Source organism: Triturus cristatus, chromosome 5_1, assembly GCF_964204655.1.
Source record: "Triturus cristatus chromosome 5_1, aTriCri1.1, whole genome shotgun sequence".
Classification (NCBI taxonomy): domain Eukaryota; kingdom Metazoa; phylum Chordata; class Amphibia; order Caudata; family Salamandridae; genus Triturus; species Triturus cristatus.
In genome coordinates this window covers 110,047,419-110,067,035 of record NC_140587.1, presented here as the reverse complement: position 1 = coordinate 110,067,035, position 19,617 = coordinate 110,047,419, and the positions used below count along the sequence as shown (strand labels likewise).

General features: G+C 46.2%; 1 protein-coding gene across 1 annotated transcript in view; it reads right to left on the bottom strand.

Annotated features, from left to right (window-relative positions):
• Positions 1-14,675, bottom strand: part of LOC146830336 (fucolectin-1-like) — a 143,524-nt gene extending 128,849 nt beyond the window's left edge. The window contains exon 1 of the mRNA XM_085603713.1: positions 14,468-14,675. Coding sequence (XP_085459839.1) covers positions 14,468-14,675 — 208 coding nt within the window. The remainder of the gene's footprint in view (positions 1-14,467) is intronic.
• Between the last annotated feature and the right edge of the window lie 4,942 nt (positions 14,676-19,617).

Genomic DNA, 19,617 nt, shown 5'->3' with positions numbered 1-19,617 from the left:
GGCAGCTCCGCGTTCCGCATAGAACGCGGAGTTACCGAAAACTCTGCGATCCGTCCGTAGCAGAGTTTTACCCTTGTTCGCACTTTCAAAATGCATTTTTCGCCCATGCGCTAGTGACTTACCGGGATCCCTGCGTTCGCCGACAAGTTTTCCTATCCAATCGCGTGTGTCACAAGATTTTGGCAGCCAGCCGCGCGCGATACCGCAAGAGTGTGCAATCGCAAACATGTCATTCTGTCACGCCATCGGACATCCGGCTGAAGTTTAGTGAAGCTAGCGATGCCGAACACACAAAATTTGCAATCTGGAGAAGAATATCTCTCTAACAGCATAAAACCTTCTTGAAAATGATGATTTGGATGAAAAAAACTTCTCATATTGACATTTGGCTGTACTTTTTTGTGCAAGGAGTCCTTTTTCTTTTTTTACTCTTTTTGGTAGATGAAGGAAGTGCACCAGAGTCTCCAATTTCCTGTTCCTGTCTAGCAGGCTCCTCCTAGTGCTTCATCCATGTCCTGTTCACTTTTCATTTGAATTTGGAGCTGGAAGGATCACCCTTTGTGTCTGCTGCATCTTATATCATTGGATTTGAGGACTTTTGGATTTGAAGACTTTGGGATTTTAGGACTTTTGGATTTGAGATTTTACAAGTAAGTTGGTGTTGTTTGTTTTATTGGGGCATTGCAGTTGCTGCAACTACAATTTTTGTACTATTCATCATTTAAAAAAAACATGTATTGTGGGTAACCAGAAGGCCCAGAGCTAGTCATGGGTGCATGACACAACTCTTTCTGTGGTGTCCTTTTAATTTAAACATCATTTAGGGCATGGATGGCATTGGATTGAACCTTGTTTAGCCCTGTGGATTTTCATTTTTGGATTTTATTGCATTGAAGCTGTGTTGTTTAGCATGCCTCCTTTGCCTGGCGATTATAGGCCTGTTTCAGTTCATTGTTTTCTATGCCTCCTGCTTATTGTGACTGTGAGTCACCATGTGGCCGGTGGCCGTTTTGTGGTGGTAGTTTAGAAGTGTGCTGCTTTTCCCATATAGGCCTGCATGTGTTTCCTTTGTTCCTTTCGGCCTAAGCTTCTTCTTGTTGCGGGCCTGGCCATGTGGATGGCTGACATTTTGAAGCCAGGCAGTGTGCTTTTGCCATAGGCCTGCACTGTCTGTCTTCCCTTTCTTGTTGTGGGCTTTGCCATGTGGCTGGCAGCCATTTTGAAGCCAGCTAGTGTGCTTTTGCCATATGCCTGCTTTTTCTGTCTTCCCCTTCTTGTTGTTGTAGGCCTGGCCATGTGGCTGGTGGCCATTTTGAAGCCAGGCAGTGTGCTTTTGCCATAGGCCTGCATTTTCTGTCTTTCCTTTCTTATTGTTGTGGGTGGCCTGGCCATGTGGCTGGCGGCCATTTTGTGGAGCCAGCCAGTGTGCATTTGCCATAGGCCTGCAAGCTTGTGGCCTAGTCTGTCAATATACCTTTCATCCAGTAGGCCCAGAGCCCCATGGGTGCATGAAACAACTGTGGTTTCAGTTGAATGTAAACATCATTTAGGGCATGGATGACATTAGATTGAATTGCAAAATGTGTTTTTTGGGGGTATTTCAATTTTTAGGTGTGTGTTAAATAAATGCCTTTGTTGGATGTGTGTGTGTGTGTGTGTGGTGTGGTTGTTGCATAACGCTCCAACCTTTTTTAGCCCTGTGAATTTTCGTTTTGGCATTTTTGCATTAAAGCTGTGTTATTTAGTATGCCTCCATCTGGCCATATAGGTCTGCTTGAGTTCATTGTTTTCCAGGCCTCCTGCTTGTTGTGACTGTGAGTGTCCATGTGGCTGGTGGCCATTTTGTGGTGGTAGTTTAGTAGTGTGCTGCTTTTGCCATGTAGGCCTGCATTTATTTCCTTTGTTTCTCTTGGCTTACTGCTTCCATCCACTTTGCCAGCTGCAGCTCCCTGAATGACGTGATGAGCAAATTAATGCCAAACAGGTTCCACTTCCATTACCTTTGTATTTTTGTTTTTGTTCTTCTTCTTTCCTATCCTTCCTGAGTGTACACAGTATATCATGAAAGCCCTTGTTGTCAAAGTCTCACAAATGACTACACTGTTATGTTTTTTGTATAACTTAAACTGAGTTAATTAAATGTAATAATATAACACTAACAAGTGTGACCACCACACACAAAGTTATATATTATATTTGTTTGTATGTACTAGTAGTAATTGAACCACAACAACAAATGTAACATTTCACTGATGTATGTTCTTCTCCTGGCTTCTTTGCTTTTAGGTACACAAAAGACAGAGGAGGAGGTGTCATCATCACCCATTGTACTGACAGACAGACGTCCTGCTGTGTACCACGTCATGTCCACGTGTGACCACAAACATCTCTGCAACTTGTGCACCTGCATCCTTCTGACATCAAAATGAAGAAGATGGCCTCAAAGAAAGGTACCAGGTTCTCCAGTACCAAGAAAGTTGCCAGTGAGAAGAAGGAATAGAAGAAGGAAGTGGCACTGCCACTTACCAAGACTGGTGTGCCGGCCAATATGTTTTTTGGGAAACAAAAAATTACACCTGATTCAACGGTGCCTGGGGACCAAGCTGGGAGCGGCACCTCCGCATCAGCCAGCTCACCCCACCGACCTAGTCTCAAGCCCATGAGTGTAAGTACTACCCAATCAATGCAGGCGGAAACTCAGCAGATAAATGGTCAACAACAGCCGGAACAACAGCTGGAACAGCAGCCGCAACAACAGCTGCAACAACCGTCGCAACAACAGCCCACAATAGTAGTTGTTCCTCCAGAATTAGGGGCAGCTCAAGAAATCGAGCTTCCTGCAGATGAAGACCAAGCCACTCTTTCAGAAGATCAATTGTCTTCCAGATCCCCAGCAAGGAAAAGGCGGGTTAGTCCATCAACTTCTTCTTCAAGTCCCCCTTCTGATGATCTAGATGCCACTTGGAAGCCACCAGCTCAGTCTGAGAGTGAGGCACGCCACAAGACAAGGCTAGGGAAAAGGAGGGTTCCAGAAAGCCTTAGAGTTATGGAGGTAGATGTAAAAGAGGGGAATGATGACGAGCCAGTCATCATGAACATCACTCAGTGGAGATGGAGACCGACATTATTACCCTTTCTCAAGTTGCTGTGAGGGATGTGGTACGATACCACCAAGACAGGTAACACCAACACCACCTCCAGCTTCCATATTTGCATCCAGCACAACCACCACCTCAGTAGGTAGTAGTGATAGTGCCCAGAGTCAAATTCCAGGCACACCCACCAGTTCATCCGGCATTTCAAGTGGCACCTCCAGCAGTGCAAGAAAGTTCGCCTCCCCAGTTTGGAACTCCTTTTCGATTAGCAGTAAGGAGGAGAACGTTGCTATATGCTCAATTTGTTGACATAGTGTTGGTCAGGCCTAAAAAGTAAAACCAATTTAGTTTTAAGGTTCTACACAGTGCTGGTGCTTAGAGTGAAGTAACAAATCAAAACAATCATATGATATTCAATAATTATAAGTCAGTGCAACAGAGAACTCATAACACACTAATTGAAGCATATAAAATGTATTCCACATTGATTTATAATCAAGGTTATAAACATTTCATATTAAAATACAATTACACTATCGCAAGAAAACAGAATAGTCGACGCTGCGTTTCAGTGGATTGTAAATCATTCACCTTCTTCAGGAAAGTTTTCTAAACAACAGAAACATTATATTATTATAATCATTCTCATATGTTACTGACATCGTATTTTTTTTAATTTATATTTAGCAACCTACAACGACTGCAAACTTTTATTTACAAACTCAATTTTCACTTTGTCATCACTTAAGCTACCAGAACATTTAATGTTGTTACGCACAGCATAAGCAATGTTTTCCAGCATACCTTCACATGTTAATTCAAGCACTACCCATCATCTTTCTTGATTACAATGAGATGTAACATTTTGTTAAAAAACATACCTAGAAATTAGGACGTTGCTAGTATTCAATTTCACTAGATTTTGATGAAACAATATGCTTTAACAATGAGGGATTTAGGATGTTCCACTCATTTAAAACCTTTAGGAGTGAAGAAAAACACAAAGAGTTGTTCTCAACGGTAGCTTCAAACCAAATATCTTTTTACATATAAAATATCCTCCGATTGTTTAAGCGTACTTTCACGTAAAAAAACAAATGATGTTGGTTGTGTTCGTTGGTGCCACCCTTCTATTGTTGTTCACTAATTGTGCGTAAGATCTATATGGAAAATCAACAAAGGGCAAATTATTCTGTTATTAAAAATGTGCCCAAGTGTAGTGAACATCATAGGCAAGCTTACCAGAAGTAAAAACATATACTGGTACATCAATACCACCAGCTGATGAGCCGTGATTGGATACACAAATCCCAGAATCAGAAAATTCACTGTTGTTTTGAGAATATGGTCTATATTACTCCAGTTGTTATTATAGTGGATTAATCCACCTTATTGTGGTATTGGACAGACCCCTAAGTGTGTGATTGCATTTATAATTAAAGAAACTGTATATATGTGTGCACTAGGTATTCCATATTTACTCTGCGCACCTCGTCTTTTATCTGTACATAATTATATTTCATGATGTGGCTCTAAATTACCTTGTTAGGTAGGTCGCTCCCCCTCTGCACAGCACAGCCTGTGCGTCCTGTCCTTGCCCCAGCTTCCGCTGCTGAGGAAAGTTGAGGCCCTCCTTCACCCACAGGCTACCACCTGTGCCTCATCCCTGGTGGCCAGTGGTAGGCCTTAGGTCTGTTCTATTGTTCATTGTACTGCCCTAATCATTTTCTTTTTTGCTGTCTGTGACTGCTGTTGTCTGTCTTCCCCCTGTGCCTGTATTTTCTCCTGTACTCTTCTTACCTTCTGTTCCCATCGTCACCCCCGTGATTCTGTGCCCATTTTTCCTTCTGTGACCCCTGTGATTCTGTGCCCGTTTTTCCTTCTGTGCCCCCGTGATTCTGTGCTCATTTATCCTTCTGTGCCCCCCGTGATTCTGTGCCCGTTTTTCATTCTGTGACCCCCGTGATCCATGCCTGGTTTTCCTTCTGTGACCCCCGTGATCTGTGCCCATTTTTCCTTCTGTGACCCCCGTGATCTGTGCCCGGTTTTCCTTCTGTGACCCCCGTGAATCTGTACCCTTGCCTTCCGTGCCGTTTACCACTCCCGTTCCTGCCGCTGCGTCCCCTGTGGCCCCGCCCCCTGACTGCCCATTCGCTGCCCCTAGCTCCTGCCTCCCATCTGCTCCTCCCTCCCACCTCCCCATATATGGCGGGCGCTGTGTGGCTGCGCCGCTGGTGCTCTGAAGGCGTGCCTAAGGCAAGCACGTCTGTGCCGTCTGCGCCTGGACCGTGCCCAGCACCAGGACCCCGCGAACGCCACAACGCCTGCCTCTACTACGACTCCAGCACCCTCCACGCACTCAACCCTGGACAATCACACACCTGCTGCCTGGCCGCCCGAAGTGCACCCAAGGACCCTTCTCCTGCCGGAACTGCAGCTTCACCAGCATCCAACCCGCCAACCCACCTACCAAAGAACCCAACCACCTCAGATGCATCCTTCTCAACACCTGCTCCGCACACAACAGCAAAGAGCTCTTCAACATCGTGAAGGAACTCTCCAACCCCAGCTCCAACACCAATGACATCCCACCTTCACAAGACCTATGTGACACGCTGGCCACCTTCTTCCATCGCAAGATCTCAGACATCCACGACAACTTCAATGCTGTCACCACCCCGGCAACTACTGAGACCCCCACTCCCACGACCACCACCCGCACCAACCACCTGACCACCTGGACCAACATCAATGATGACGCCACCATCAAGATCATGAACACCGTCCACTCCGGATCCCTGGAAGACCCCTGCCCACACCACATCTTCAAAAAAGCAAGCAGCACCATTGCACCCCATCTTCGGAAAACCATCAACATCTCCTTCGAGACAGCGACCTTCCCAGAGAGCTGGAAGCACGCAGAGATCAACGCCTTCCTCAAGAAACCCAAGACGGACTTTAAGAACTTCCGACCAATCTCCCTGTTCCCATTCCCGGCGAAGATCATCGAAAAGGCCATCAAAAAACAACTGACCAGCTTCCTTGAGGAGCACAGCATCCTGGACCCATCCCAGTCCAGGTTCTGCAGCAACTACAGCACCGAAACTGCCCTCATCGCTGCCACCGATGACAACAGGACCCTGCTAGACAATGGAGATACGCGGCCCTCGACCTCCTGGACCTGTCAGCCGCCTTCAACACGGTCTGCCACCACACACTACGAACACGTCTCTACAACGCCGGAATCCAAGAGTAGGCCCTAGACTGGACTTCCTCCTTTTTCTCCGGAAGAACACAGAGTGTCCGCCTCCCACCTTCCGCACCAAAGCCACCGAGATCATCTTCGGCATACCCCAAGGCTCATCCCTCATCCCTCAACCCAACGTTGTTCAATGTCTACATGGCACCACTCACCCACATCACATGACGGCACGACCTCAACATCATCTCCTACGCCAACCACACTGCCAAAACCAACCTCCACGAAGGAATGAAGGCCGTCGCAGACTGGATGAGGAACAGCCGACTGAAACTGAACTCGGACAAGATGGAGGTCCTCATCCTGGGATCCACCCCCTTGGCCTGGGACGACTCCTGGTGGCCGACTGCACTAGGAACAGCCCCAACACCCACCGACCATGCACGCAACCTAGGGGTCATTCTCGAATCTACCCTCTCCATGACGAAGCAGGTCAACACCGTCTCCTCCTCCTGCTTCAACACCCTCCACATGCTTCGCAGGATCTTCAAGTGGATCCCCTCAGAACCAAGAAGGATGGTCACCCAGGCCCTCGTCAGCAGTAGACTAGACTACGGAAACACACTCTATGCAGGAGACCCGGCCAAACTCCTAAAACTGCTCCAACGCATCCAGAACACCTCCGCATGCCTGATCCTCGACATCCCTCGGTGCAGCCACATCACACCCCACCTGAGAGAACTGCACTGGCTCCCTGTCAACAAAGATAACCTTCAAACTCCTCACCCACGCACACAAGGCACTCCACAACACCGGACCAACATACCTCAACAGCAGACTCAGCCTCTACACCCCCACCCGCCAGCCCCGATTCACAGACCGTGCCCTCGCCACTGTCCCCTGCATCTGAAGAGTGACCGCCAGTGGCAGATCATTCTCCCACCCCGCCGCCAAGACATGATACACCCTCCCGGTCTGCCTACGGCAGACCGAAGACCTTCTGACCTTCAGAAGACTTCTCAAGACCCTTACCCCCCAGCGCCTTGAGACCCTCGCGGGTATGTAGTGCTCTTTACAAATGCCATAATTGATTGATTGAATGTCCCACAAACGTTTGATACTTGTTGTCTAAATCGTTTAGCTGATATTTGTAGGCTACATAAATTATTTATTTAGAAACCACAAAGAATGAAAACAACAGAAGGAATTGCTGCTAGTATACCTTTATTCCTTAGCAGCAGTTGTTAGTATTAACCATATTTAGCGGTGGACTAAGATATCGCCACTCATTTATCCGATAAAACTAGCAAGTATCTTGTTTTTGTCTTACTATCACTGCACTACCTGTACGATATTCTATCTAGAGCATAACCTAGCTGCCATGGCCTTACGCTCACTTTTTAAAAACGATACGGCCTCCTTGCAGCCAATGAACAGCTTCCAGGTCAGGATACATGGAAGTGTGTAACCCGGCACTCCTTTCATGCGTAATTTCCAAAAGTCACATGACGTGTATTACAATAATATTACAATAATAGAACACCAGTATTGCGCATAAAATTTTGTAAAAAAATTCTTAAACCTTATGTCTCATCTTTTTCATACCTTTATAACCATTGCTTAGACAAAAGATTTGAAAAAGTGTTTTCAGAAAAAAATGGGCATCAGTCTTTATAAATATCCACAGAGGAAGACCGTAAATGGAGAGGCCATCTGGTAACGGGATACACAATACTCATTTAAAATGTAATTTCATGCGTCAAGGTATATTTGTGGACACACTAGATTCTACAAAGACTGCATTAGTAATACTAGCGGGGAGACCATCATTAGATAAGCCTCTCCCAATCTTCTTTACTGTTTAATTATTTTTCTAAAGGTATTAAAGCGAGACAGGTAGAATTGTTCCTGCTTTTTTTCTTTTTAGGGTTGGATCCCCACCCCTAATATTCATGTGGATAGTTTCTGCACCACACCACCTCAGATCTTCAATTTTGTGCTGTTCTATTAGCCAATGTTCTACTAATGGGGCAGTTTTTTTATTCGTTTTTATTGCTGACTTATGCTCGACAATCCTTATTCTTATCTCTCTTGAGGTCTCACACACATGCCCTAGAAGACATGGGCACATAATAAAATATATCAAATTTTTAGTATGACATTCATGAAGTTGTTAAATTTATGGGTGACACCATTGTGGACCATTAACGGTCTTTTCATAATATTGTTATAATTATTGCACCCACTGCATGCAAAGTACCCGAAATATTTGGCTCTTTTATATGCGCTAAATATTTCCATAGGCACTCTTTTTTCGAGAGTAAGCCTAAAACAATGACAGTGGATAATCCACCTTTAATTTTTGTCACTAACTATAGCAATATCAGTAACAAAATTAAAAACATTGTGAATAGGGGTGGGCGGAATTTGCGTAATCGTGTTACGCAAATCTCCGCAAAACGGTAAAAAATCTCCGCGAACAGGCAGAAATTCCGTGAACACGCGGAATTGCTTGTTCGCGATACTTTTTTCTTGTTCGCGATCGCTGTTTGCGTGCTCGGGGTGAAATATCTCGCGAACACGCATATTGAGATCGCGAACAAGCAAAAAATTTCACGAAGTCGCGGAACGCAGATTTTTAGGCAATTTCGCGTTCTCCGCGGAACGCGAAATTACCCAAATTCCGCAAATTCCGCGAACGGAACGGAATTTGCTGCCCAGGCCTAATTGTGAATAAATATTGGCACCTGATCACTAATCAAAAGAAAGAGACCTTACCTAAACCTATGTTCTCCTTTAGATACAATCGCACCATCAGGAATTGTTTGGTGCATACCTACAGAGACATTAAAGATAACAAACAACTCTATATACCCAATGCCCCCCTACCAATGGGTAGTTTTGCATGTAGTGGGTGCAATAATTGTGAAATACAATGCAAAGCTGGCTAAAATGTTAGAGCTGAAAGGTTCCCAGCAGGTCACGATGTGCCGGAATTGCTTGGACAAGCTTTGCAGCAGAGTGTTGTTCACAATATCCACCTGACAACAGACATGTGGACCAGTTGCCAAGCCACTGATTACAGGTGCATCACTGCACACTGGATCTCTTTTGTGAGGGTTAGAGAAAAGATATCGGAAACAGGTGTTGTTGACACTGCTGAGATTTTTTAATGCTACTCGGAAACATGCAACTGTAGCCATGTTTGCCATGGAGAAATCTCATACTGCTGCAAACATTTTAGAAGAGTTTAACAGCAAGGTCTTTGAAAGGTTGTGGCCAAGAGGGCTTAACATTGGTTTTGTAGCCACGGATAACGGCAGTGATATAGTTAAGGCCATGGAGGATGGTGCCTATTTCAGGGTCCTGTGTTTGGCAGACTTCATTAACATTATTGTTCAAAACTTTCTGAAAAAAGAAGCCCAAGTAAGTAACTTACTGACCACCTGCAGAAAAATATGCACACATTTCAGCCATTCTTTTAAAACCCGTAAGCAGCTGAGGATCATTCAACATGAGTAAAGAATGCCAATCAAAGCACTCATCCAGGAGGTGCCAACACGTTGGAATTCAACTTATTACATGCTGGAATGTCTGTTTGAGCAGTAAAGACCAATCAATGAATATGTCATGCAAAAAGGGGATTCTGCTGTGAAAGGCATGACCGTTCAGGTGGACCAATGGGGCCTAGTTAAATGCCTAACGGAGATGCTACTCCCTTTCCAGCTCTTCACACTTGAAGTCAGCAAGGAGGACTGTACTATGGGCCAAGCTATCCCATTGTTGCACATGCTAGAGCAACAGCTGAAAGATGTGTCTGAAACATACACAGATGTGGAGGAAAAATATTAAGCATATGAGTTGGCCGAGAGCTTATCCCGTCACTTAGCTGAAAATACAAGGGTGCAAACTTGCATTGTTTCAGAAAAACATTACTTTTGTGCCACAATTCTGGATCCACGGTACAAATCGGCACTGAACAGTAAGGCATTAATACCTTTTTCAGAAGTGGATGTTGCCCAGTACAAAACTTGAAGAGTTGAGGCAGCCAGTAAATTGGAAAATGAATGGCTGGTAATTAAAGGCCCGCTACTCAAACCCACAACAAGTACTGCAGCAGGGCATCCGGCGTCAATTTCAACTTCAGAGACTGAGGGCAGTGCGTTTGGCTCAGAGCTGTCACCAACACTATCGACAACAGCAAGAACCGGATCATTAGCCCCAGTAAAATCGGCACAGGATTGGTATTTACTTCAAGGGCTTGCCAGGTCTAGTGCTGATGCAAAGACAAACAAGGCACATCAAAGTGGAGCCCCCCTGAACATTGAGTGGATGGTCCAGGCCTATCTGGATGACCCAACAGAGGTCTACATTGATCAAAACCCATTGCTGTATTGGTATGGGAAAAGGCGCCAATGGCCAGTGCTCAGCAGGTTGGCGATAAACTATCTGGCTTGCCCTGTTGCTAGTGTCTCTTCTGAGCATGTTTTCAGTGCTGCTGGTGCCATTGTAACAGTGAGAAGGGCCAGTCTCTCACCTAAAAATGTGGAGAGGTTAACCATGATCAAAACGAATCAACACTTTATACCACCAAATTACAAAATACGTGAATCTACACAGGAAGATGAGGAAATCGACTTAGGTGACGGAAGTAGTGTCTTAGATGATTACCTACTTCTGTCTGAACCACCAACGTTTGAGGATGAGCTATACTTCCCTAACAACTATGTTTTGAACTTCTTACTTTCTTTCTTCCTTATTTTGCTTTTATTTGTGTGTGCTTCTGTCTTTCTGGTTTGAAACTTCGAATCACAACAAATCCACCACCACAGTCTTCTAGTCTTTTTTATTTCCATATTGGAGTTGCAGCTCTGTGCATTTAACGTAAGTCCACTCCTCCGAGTCCTGCTCCATCCTCCTGACTCCCCTAAATTCATTTCTCTCAAGCCAGATGATGATTGGATGGAGAAAAGTACAAAAAAAGGTTGCCTCGCTGAGTCCCTCCAAAAGAAGTGGAATATGATGACTACTATAGTTATCCTCCTTTCAAAGCTGAGAGAGACTGCCCCTTAACTTAAGATGTGAACAAGGAACAGGTAATAATGATGGCATGCATTGGATGCTGACTCTGAGTGATTAGTGTTTGTGTTGTTGTTGTTTGTTGTGCATGAAGTGAACTAAAAGTGACTCAAGTTAATGTTTCCCCTCTTGCTGTTTAGTAACAAAATTGTACTTCTACTGCAGGCCAATCCATTGCATTTTTGAATATGAAATCTAGACTCACTCGGTACACTGCAAACTGAGTTGATGACCTCAGTGACATACTATCTTCGCAGTCAGTCAGTAAGATCGGAGATGATTGATGGCGTTTCATGAATGGCATAAAAGGCAAACAAGTCAACAACAACCACAGCAGACCAACATTTCTGTGCAGTGGTGGTGTCGAGTCACAAGCATAGTAGTGGTGGTATGACTGACAGCAGTGCATGTCATTGATTTAGTTACTTACTCTGGAAAATGCTATGTTGCTGTATATGTGACATATGTGCTCTGTCTGACTCAGTCAAGATCTAAGCTAAGTGAAGGTTGGGTGGGCGCTGTGGGCCTGCTCTGTCCTGTTGCTGTTGTAGGTTAATGCTGGAATCAGACAACAGAGTAGACATGATTTAGCCATGCCGCTCTGAAAGTGTTTGCACTCCTTCGTAATTTATGTTTTTTTCTCTGTGATTTTGAAATATCTCTTTTGTTTTTCCATCTACACTTACAGGCCGACCTTTACCTTGTGCTAAACAGAGAAAAACAACTCACATTCACCTACCAATCGGCATCCGCCAGGCTGGCAGTGGCACCCAAGATTGACGGATGCAGCATCCATGGAATGGAGGACCAAGAGGAATGCCGAGATGCATCTCCCTACAGCTATTTTTTTTATTTTTTTTCTAGCTTTAAAAAGTAAGCCCGGTACAACAGAAGTAAAAATTTATGTAATTTGGGTCTCTGTGAGGGCAGTCAGACATGGCAAATTGCATAGTAATTAATAATATACCGCTGCCCTGTTCTGTTCTGTCTACTAGTCTAGTTAGTAAGTGCTACATATCATTAACCATCAAGTCATCAACATCATCATGTTATGTTACATACATTTGTAATGCGCACTGCTGCCCCAGCTAAGAGGCGTCCAGGCGCATGGCAGGTAAAAATGCAACACCACAGGAAACACAACAGAAAGGAGGAAAGTGAATTTATTAAAACAAAAAGGTTTTTAAGGCTTTACGAAAGACTAAAAGATCATCTAGCAGTCGCAACTCTACAGGAAGGGAGTTCCAGAGCTCGGCTGCTCTGACCCGGAAAGAACGGCCACCGACCCGACACAGCCTGTATCGGGGAATCACAGTGAGTGCATGACCCATGGATCTCAGGGGCCGAGTAGGCACATACCAAGACAAAAGGTCCGCAAGAATAGGGGGACCTACCCCCCTCAGAATCTTGAACGCCATACACAGCACTTTAAACTGAATTCTGGCCCTGATAGGCAGCCAGTGCAGTGATCTCAATGTGCTGGAGGCAGAACAAGTACGGGGTAGGCCAACAATAGCTCTCGCCGCAGCGTTCTGGACACGTTGGAGGCGGGTAACCTCAGCCACATTGGACCCTACCAGAAGAGAGCTGGCATAGTCCAGGCGAGATAACACTGTAGCCTGGACTATCAGCTGCCTGGTGCGATGGTCAAAGAACTTCAAAACAGGGCGAAGCGACCGTAAGATACCAAAGCAACAGGCCGCGATTTTCTTCGTGTGGCCAACGTAGCTGAGGGAGGGATCCATCCATACTCCTAAGTTCTTTAATTCCATGACCGGAAGGGGGGCCGGCCCCAGCTCCATAGGCCACCACCTGTCCCCCCATAGCTCCGATCTCTTGCCTACGATCATGATCTCTGTTTTCTTGGCGTTGAGCTGGAGACAGTTGTTCTTCATCCAGCTCGCCACCGCCCTAAGTCCACTCTGAAACCTGGGGGCATCCCGGTCCGCATCCCCGCTGATCGTAACCGCTAGCTGAGTGTCGTCAGCATATGAGACCATAGTCATGCCCCATTGCTTGACGACCTCAGCCAGCGGTCTCACGTAGAGATTAAACAACGTGGGGCTCAGCGAGGATCCTTGCGGCACCCCCTGTTTCAAAGGATGGAATTGGGACTGGAACGGTGGGACGGCAACGCTAAAGAAACGATCGTCTAGAAAAGACCGGAACCACTGGAGGGCAGGTCCACCCAGCCCAATCTCCTCCAGGCGATGCAACAGGATAGGATGCGAAACAGTATCAAACGCGGCGCTCAAGTCCAATAAGACGAGCGCTGCTGTCTGTCCCGCATCCATCACCGTGCGAAGGTGTTCAGCCATGGAGAGGAGGGCGGTCTCCGTGCTGTGTCCAGCACGGAACCCATTCTGGGTGGGATCCAAGATGTTAGCATGGATAAGGTGAGCAGAAAGAACTTTGTTGACATGGGCCTCCAACACTTTGGTCGGCCACGGAAGTAAGGAGATGGGCCGGTAGTTTTCAGGTTTATCTGGATCCAGGGACGGCTTCTTCAAAATGGGAGAAACCACTGCCCGCTTCCAGCTAGCGGGTACCGTGCTTGATTCCAACGAGATGTTAATCAAGGAGTGAACCACGGCCCGTCCCACAAACGACTGCTCTCTAAAAAGAGTCGCTGTAAGCGGATCAGCGGGGGACCCTGATTTGACCTGCAGAGCCAGGAGGTCAAACCCCTCTGATGTCAGCGGGGGCAGCACGTGCAAGGTGGAAACACCATAGATGTTGATCGGGGGCTCAACCGGAGGCCCTGTACAAGGGAACGTCCGATAGATGTTTTGGACCTTTTCCAAAAAAAAACGAGCGAGAGCCTCACAGTGAGTGGTGGAACCAGTCGTCGTGATACAGGCACGCTTTGCCAAAAGATCCTTCATCACTTTAAAGATGGTTTTAGAGGGGTTGGAGCTGTTGCCGAATTCAGTAGCGTAGTAAGCTGCCCGAGCTTGGCAAACAGCCCGATGGTATACTTTGATGGAGGCGAGATAAATAGCTTTCTTCCCGCTATCGTACGCCTTCCGCCAAGCCCTCTCTGCTCGCCTACAACTACCCTTGAGAGTACGTAAGGCGCCATCGTACCACGGACTGGAGTCCCTGGAGCTGACTTTACAAGCGGTAATTGGGATAAGGGCGTCAAGCGCCTTGGAGATCCAGGAGCAGAACTTCTCGTAACCCGAGTCAACCAGCATCGGAGGTTCTAAAGGCTCCTCGGCGAGGACACGATGTAAGTCCTCCAGCCGTAATTTACTCCATTGCCGCCTTGTAACCAGCTTTGCCGGGGGAACAGTAATCATTCCCGGCAAAGGGGTACAGATGGTAACCAAAGAGTGGTCCGTCCAGCCAAGAGGTGTGACGGCGGAGACAGCAGCGTCTGCCAAATTGGTGAAAAAAGGATCTAAGGTATGGCCGCCTGTATGGGTAGGCTGTCGAACCATTTGCACCAGTTGAAGGGCCTCCAGGTCAGCAAGAATACCGCTAACCGAGGGGGAGGTAAGGTTCTCAAAATGTAAGTTGAGGTCTCCCAAAATCGAGAAATTGGAGCAGCCTACCACCAAGGAACTAACCACGTCGGGGAAGGCCGCTCTAAACGCCACATCACTCCCAGGGGGGCGATAAACCCCCATCCCCGAGAGTGTGAAATGTGGGGTGACCGAGATCTTAAACACCGCACTTTCACATCCCGCAATGGTCAAACCAGACCAACTACCAGTGAGGCCAGGTCGCATGGCCAACGCAATACCCCCTCCCCTAGTAGATCGGTTAAGGGTAAAAACCGAAAAATCAGAGGGAAATGCCAAGTTGATAATGGCCACATCGTCATCCTTCAACCACGTCTCGGTGATGGCTACGATGTCCGGGGCCTCTTCCTGTAGCAGGTCAAACACGGCCTGATAATGCAGCACCAGAGACCTGGCATTCAGGCTGAAGATGCGAAGGGAATGCTCGGCGCGGTTCCTACTAAGGGCAACCGTAGGATTTTCGTGTGAGCTCAGGGTAGGGGGATCCAAAGACCACCTTCCACACGCACAATGAAAGGGGCCCACTAGTGGGTGTATAGGGGGAAGGGTACAACTCACAATTGAACGACCTATAACCCGCAGAGTGTCGCCAGAGTACACCAGCATGGTAACGAGAGCCGAGACCAACTCTCAAGGACCCCAGGTGCCCGCTGCGCCCTGCGCGTCCTTAGCGCGGACGGGCGCAGACGGGCAGGACTCAGGCACGACTCTGGCTAAGCGACGGCGTCCCACTGCGCGTACCCGCTGCGCGGGAGAGGACGACTTTAAATAGGCGTTCCTTGGAGCCGAGCGAGCGTCAATACGCTCCAAGATGGCGCCCGCAAACAAACAACAAAGCCCAAAGCAAGATGGCGCCTAAAGCTGCAACCCAGGACCACCCACGGAACCCGGACCCGCCAAGTGACGGTGCTTTAGTCAATTTTACGTGCGGTAAGAGGGAGGGGGGGATCTATACCCAGGTCCTGCTAAAAGCAGGGGAACAGTAAAAGCCAAAATGACAAAAACAACAAAACTGGAGTTTAAAATGCAGAGCGAGCAGAGCGCTCGTACCAGCGCACTAAGGGTATAAGCAGTACCTGACCAGAGTCCAAATACCGAGTCCGCCTTAAATAGGCGTTCCTTGGAGCCGAGCGAGCGTCAATACGCTCCAAGATGGCGCCCGCAAACAAACAACAAAGCCCAAAGCAAGATGGCGCCTAAAGCTGCAACCCAGGACCACCCACGGAACCCGGACCCGCCAAGTGACGGTGCTTTAGTCAATTTTACGTGCGGTAAGAGGGAGGGGGGGATCTATACCCAGGTCCTGCTAAAAGCAGGGGAACAGTAAAAGCCAAAATGACAAAAACAACAAAACTGGAGTTTAAAATGCAGAGCGAGCAGAGCGCTCGTACCAGCGCACTAAGGGTATAAGCAGTACCTTCATGCATGCATTTCCTTTTTCTCCCTTAACAGATTTATGGATATAATGGTTGCCTGCCAATATTGTGTTTTGTTGTTTGTCCATGCGTAGTGTTTTTCTCTGTCAAACATTTCCCCAAACCCTCATTCCCAACCATTCGTCAATCCCTAACCCTCTTACCCGAGGCTGTGTGATTTATATTGAGGTGTGACTAAATTAAATGTACACCAATAATTGATCACACACTTGCTGGGGCGGATGTGTTGAAAGCAACACTGATTCAATTTCAAGGCAGGGCAATTATCTTCTTCTGCTTGCCCACCCATGCTCGGTATATTTGCAATTCAATTTTTTGTCTGAAGGAACCTAATCCATCATAATTAATTGCCCTCATCGATTGGATTAATCATTCTCTTTTTACAGCACTAAAGGTTACGCTTGTGTCAAGTGACTCGACACGACTACAGTTTGTAACTTGCTGTTGTACTAGGCTATCCCCGCCACCATTATGTTTTATTTTACTTCAGCATTGCTAATCAACATTATTATGGTTTATTGTTTGGCAGTATTCTTATGTACTGTACTGTACTTGGTTATACTACTCCTTCCAGAGTCTCTTTCAAGCAACTGACTGTCTCATTTTCTTTTTTTGCCAATGCTACTGCCAGTGTCTACTACTACCACCACAACCATGGCATCTTGGGAAACCAACCAGCCATTACTGTGCCTAAGTTTAAACATCAATCACAGGTAAGAAAATACGTTTTGGGGAGGCATAACTAATAATGGAAATTCACCCACCCACACCCTTTAGTCTAGTTGCAGAATGAAGAGACTAGGAGGAGAGTGACAGTACTGGTAGGACAACTCACTCAGTGAAGGTACCGCATCTATCTGTTATAAAAAAGTGACAGATTATTTAAATCAAACACTGGCTGTCGCCCTGCAGCAGTAAAGGAAACCGTGTGACATAAAAGAGTAACCCCCCACAACACATTACATCATATGTAAAGTTTAAGTATAAATATAATTTAATCCCCTAACAAAAATAAACTATGTAAAAAATAATCCCACCCCTCTCCCCTACCCCAATCAATGCCCAAAAAGAATAGTCCAACCAATGTCCGTTCAAAAATAAAATTGTCCATATAAGTTATAACCTCAACTTTTCCCCAACGTGCGCCCAATGCCCACTCACCAAAAAAAGGAATAAAAAAGGGGCAATCTAAAGGGATCTCTCTATCAGCGGGCTGGCAGTCGCCAGTTAACTGCCAGGACTTCCTGCTTCAGTTCCTTTACCTGCTCCTCTAGGCAAGCCCTTTGGAGGAGCATGCGGCGCTTAAAAGTTCTGCAATTGAATCCACATGGGGGGGCAGCAGTGTTGGATGTAGTGCAGCGGGCAGCTCCACACTGTGACGCCGTACCACTCAAGGAGCCTGGCTGGGGCCCGGGGCATTGTAGGAGGCTACAGCTGCTGCCTCCTCCTCCTCCACCAGTGCCACCAGCCACCAAAATTAATCTTGTATGGCCTCCAGCTGCCGGCGCCGGGCCATGTCTGACAACTCCTTCCTGTCCGGTTTACATGATATTGTTGGTTCAGAAGGAGTAGCTATATCAAGAAGAAAAAATAATATTGTTGTAACCAATATACTCTAAGCAAAACAGTAAGACAAATTAATTCTAGAAATAGTGGCACAGTAGCACTAGCAAGCACAGTACATAACATGTGTGGTACCTATCCTCTCACTTCATTGGCCTCTAACAATTGTGGGAGTATCAGGTATTATACTAGCACTGTGGACTCACTCGAGTAGTACACTAGTCTTCTTCTTCTCTCTTTTTTAGTTAAATTAAGTAACCTTGTTGTAGCCGGCATGCAAGTTCAGTCAGCTTGCGCCCAAGACATATAGTCATTTCGTGACTCAGACTCATGGTAGTTTTATTTACTACTGTCTGCATGTGGGGAAGCTGACTACTACACAATCATCTTATTTTTCTATTATGGGTTGCACTGGCCATAGTCATCAAGGGCAACTGCTCAATTTCACTTTCATCCTGCCCTGACTACTATACTACAACAAGGCAGATGATATTGGATCCAAATGATCTTTGCTTATATATGGGACGACGTGAGGTACTATATTTTGATTGATTGTGTAACCATGCAGCCAATAGCCTAAGCCCACCCATGGCAGGCTGACACAGTCAAAAATAAATTAACATAGGTAGAAAGTGGGCCTCGGAGTCGGAGGGAGGCACTTGACAACAACATATATACACAATATATATGCTGTGCTTGCAAACTACTGTGAGTCAAGGGAGTATTCTGAAAATTCAACTTCTATTCTCCTTTGCTTTGCTACTCTGGGGCGGTTTCTTTTCTTTTAAATTCTCTTCAAAGACTCTTCAACCAGTGACAGTCTCCACTTATGCTATCTATGATAAGTACCACCCAGACATCTATCCATTCAAAGTAAACATGTCTATCATGCTTCTTCATTTTTTTTAAACCACCACCCATACGTCCTGCCTTCTTGGCTTACCTTTGAGTTTGACCCATGAAACACCCCGGAGGATTCTTGCTATCACCCATACAGTTTTACCCACCTAGGCAGACCTCGTTTCTTTTACCATCCACCCATGCTTCAACCACCCATGCATCTGATTCCTATCAGCCACCTATGTATCCATCCCATGCATCTTTCTTTGCCAGTCATATATATTACATCTTGCTCGTCCTTCCTCCTTCCATCCTTCTTTCCCTTCTCGTTCAATCCATCCATCAAGGTCATCTGATCTGACTCTTAGTCTTCTCCATAAAACTTTCACAGCTGAGTTGAAGTCAGATAGAAGAGGTCATTAGTTACTCAACTATTCCCACCGCTAATGAAAATACTCTAATGCTTAGTAAAGGGTGTCTTGTCTTCTTCAACTGTTGTTCACAACAACTTAGTCTCTCTCAACTTACACAATACTCTTGCAGTTAGTGTGTAGCTATTGTAAATAAGTAAGGAATATAAGTATAACTTACCACCACCCACCACAGCTGCTGGCTCGCCCACCCCTGTGGCAAATGCCACATCCACTGCACCCTGCTGGCTGGTGTCGCCTGCCTCGCTGCTGGCCACAGCACTGGTGGTCGTGGTCAGGACACTTAGAAAAAAGATCCCCATTTTTTAGATGGCATATACACCTCCCCCTATTTTTCACTATCAAGATTGAAAAAAAGTAAAAATGCATACATATACCACGGTGAGGGGAAAAAAATCCTCATCCCTTACTCGTCATTTAATAAGCAAGTATCCTTCTTATACTAGT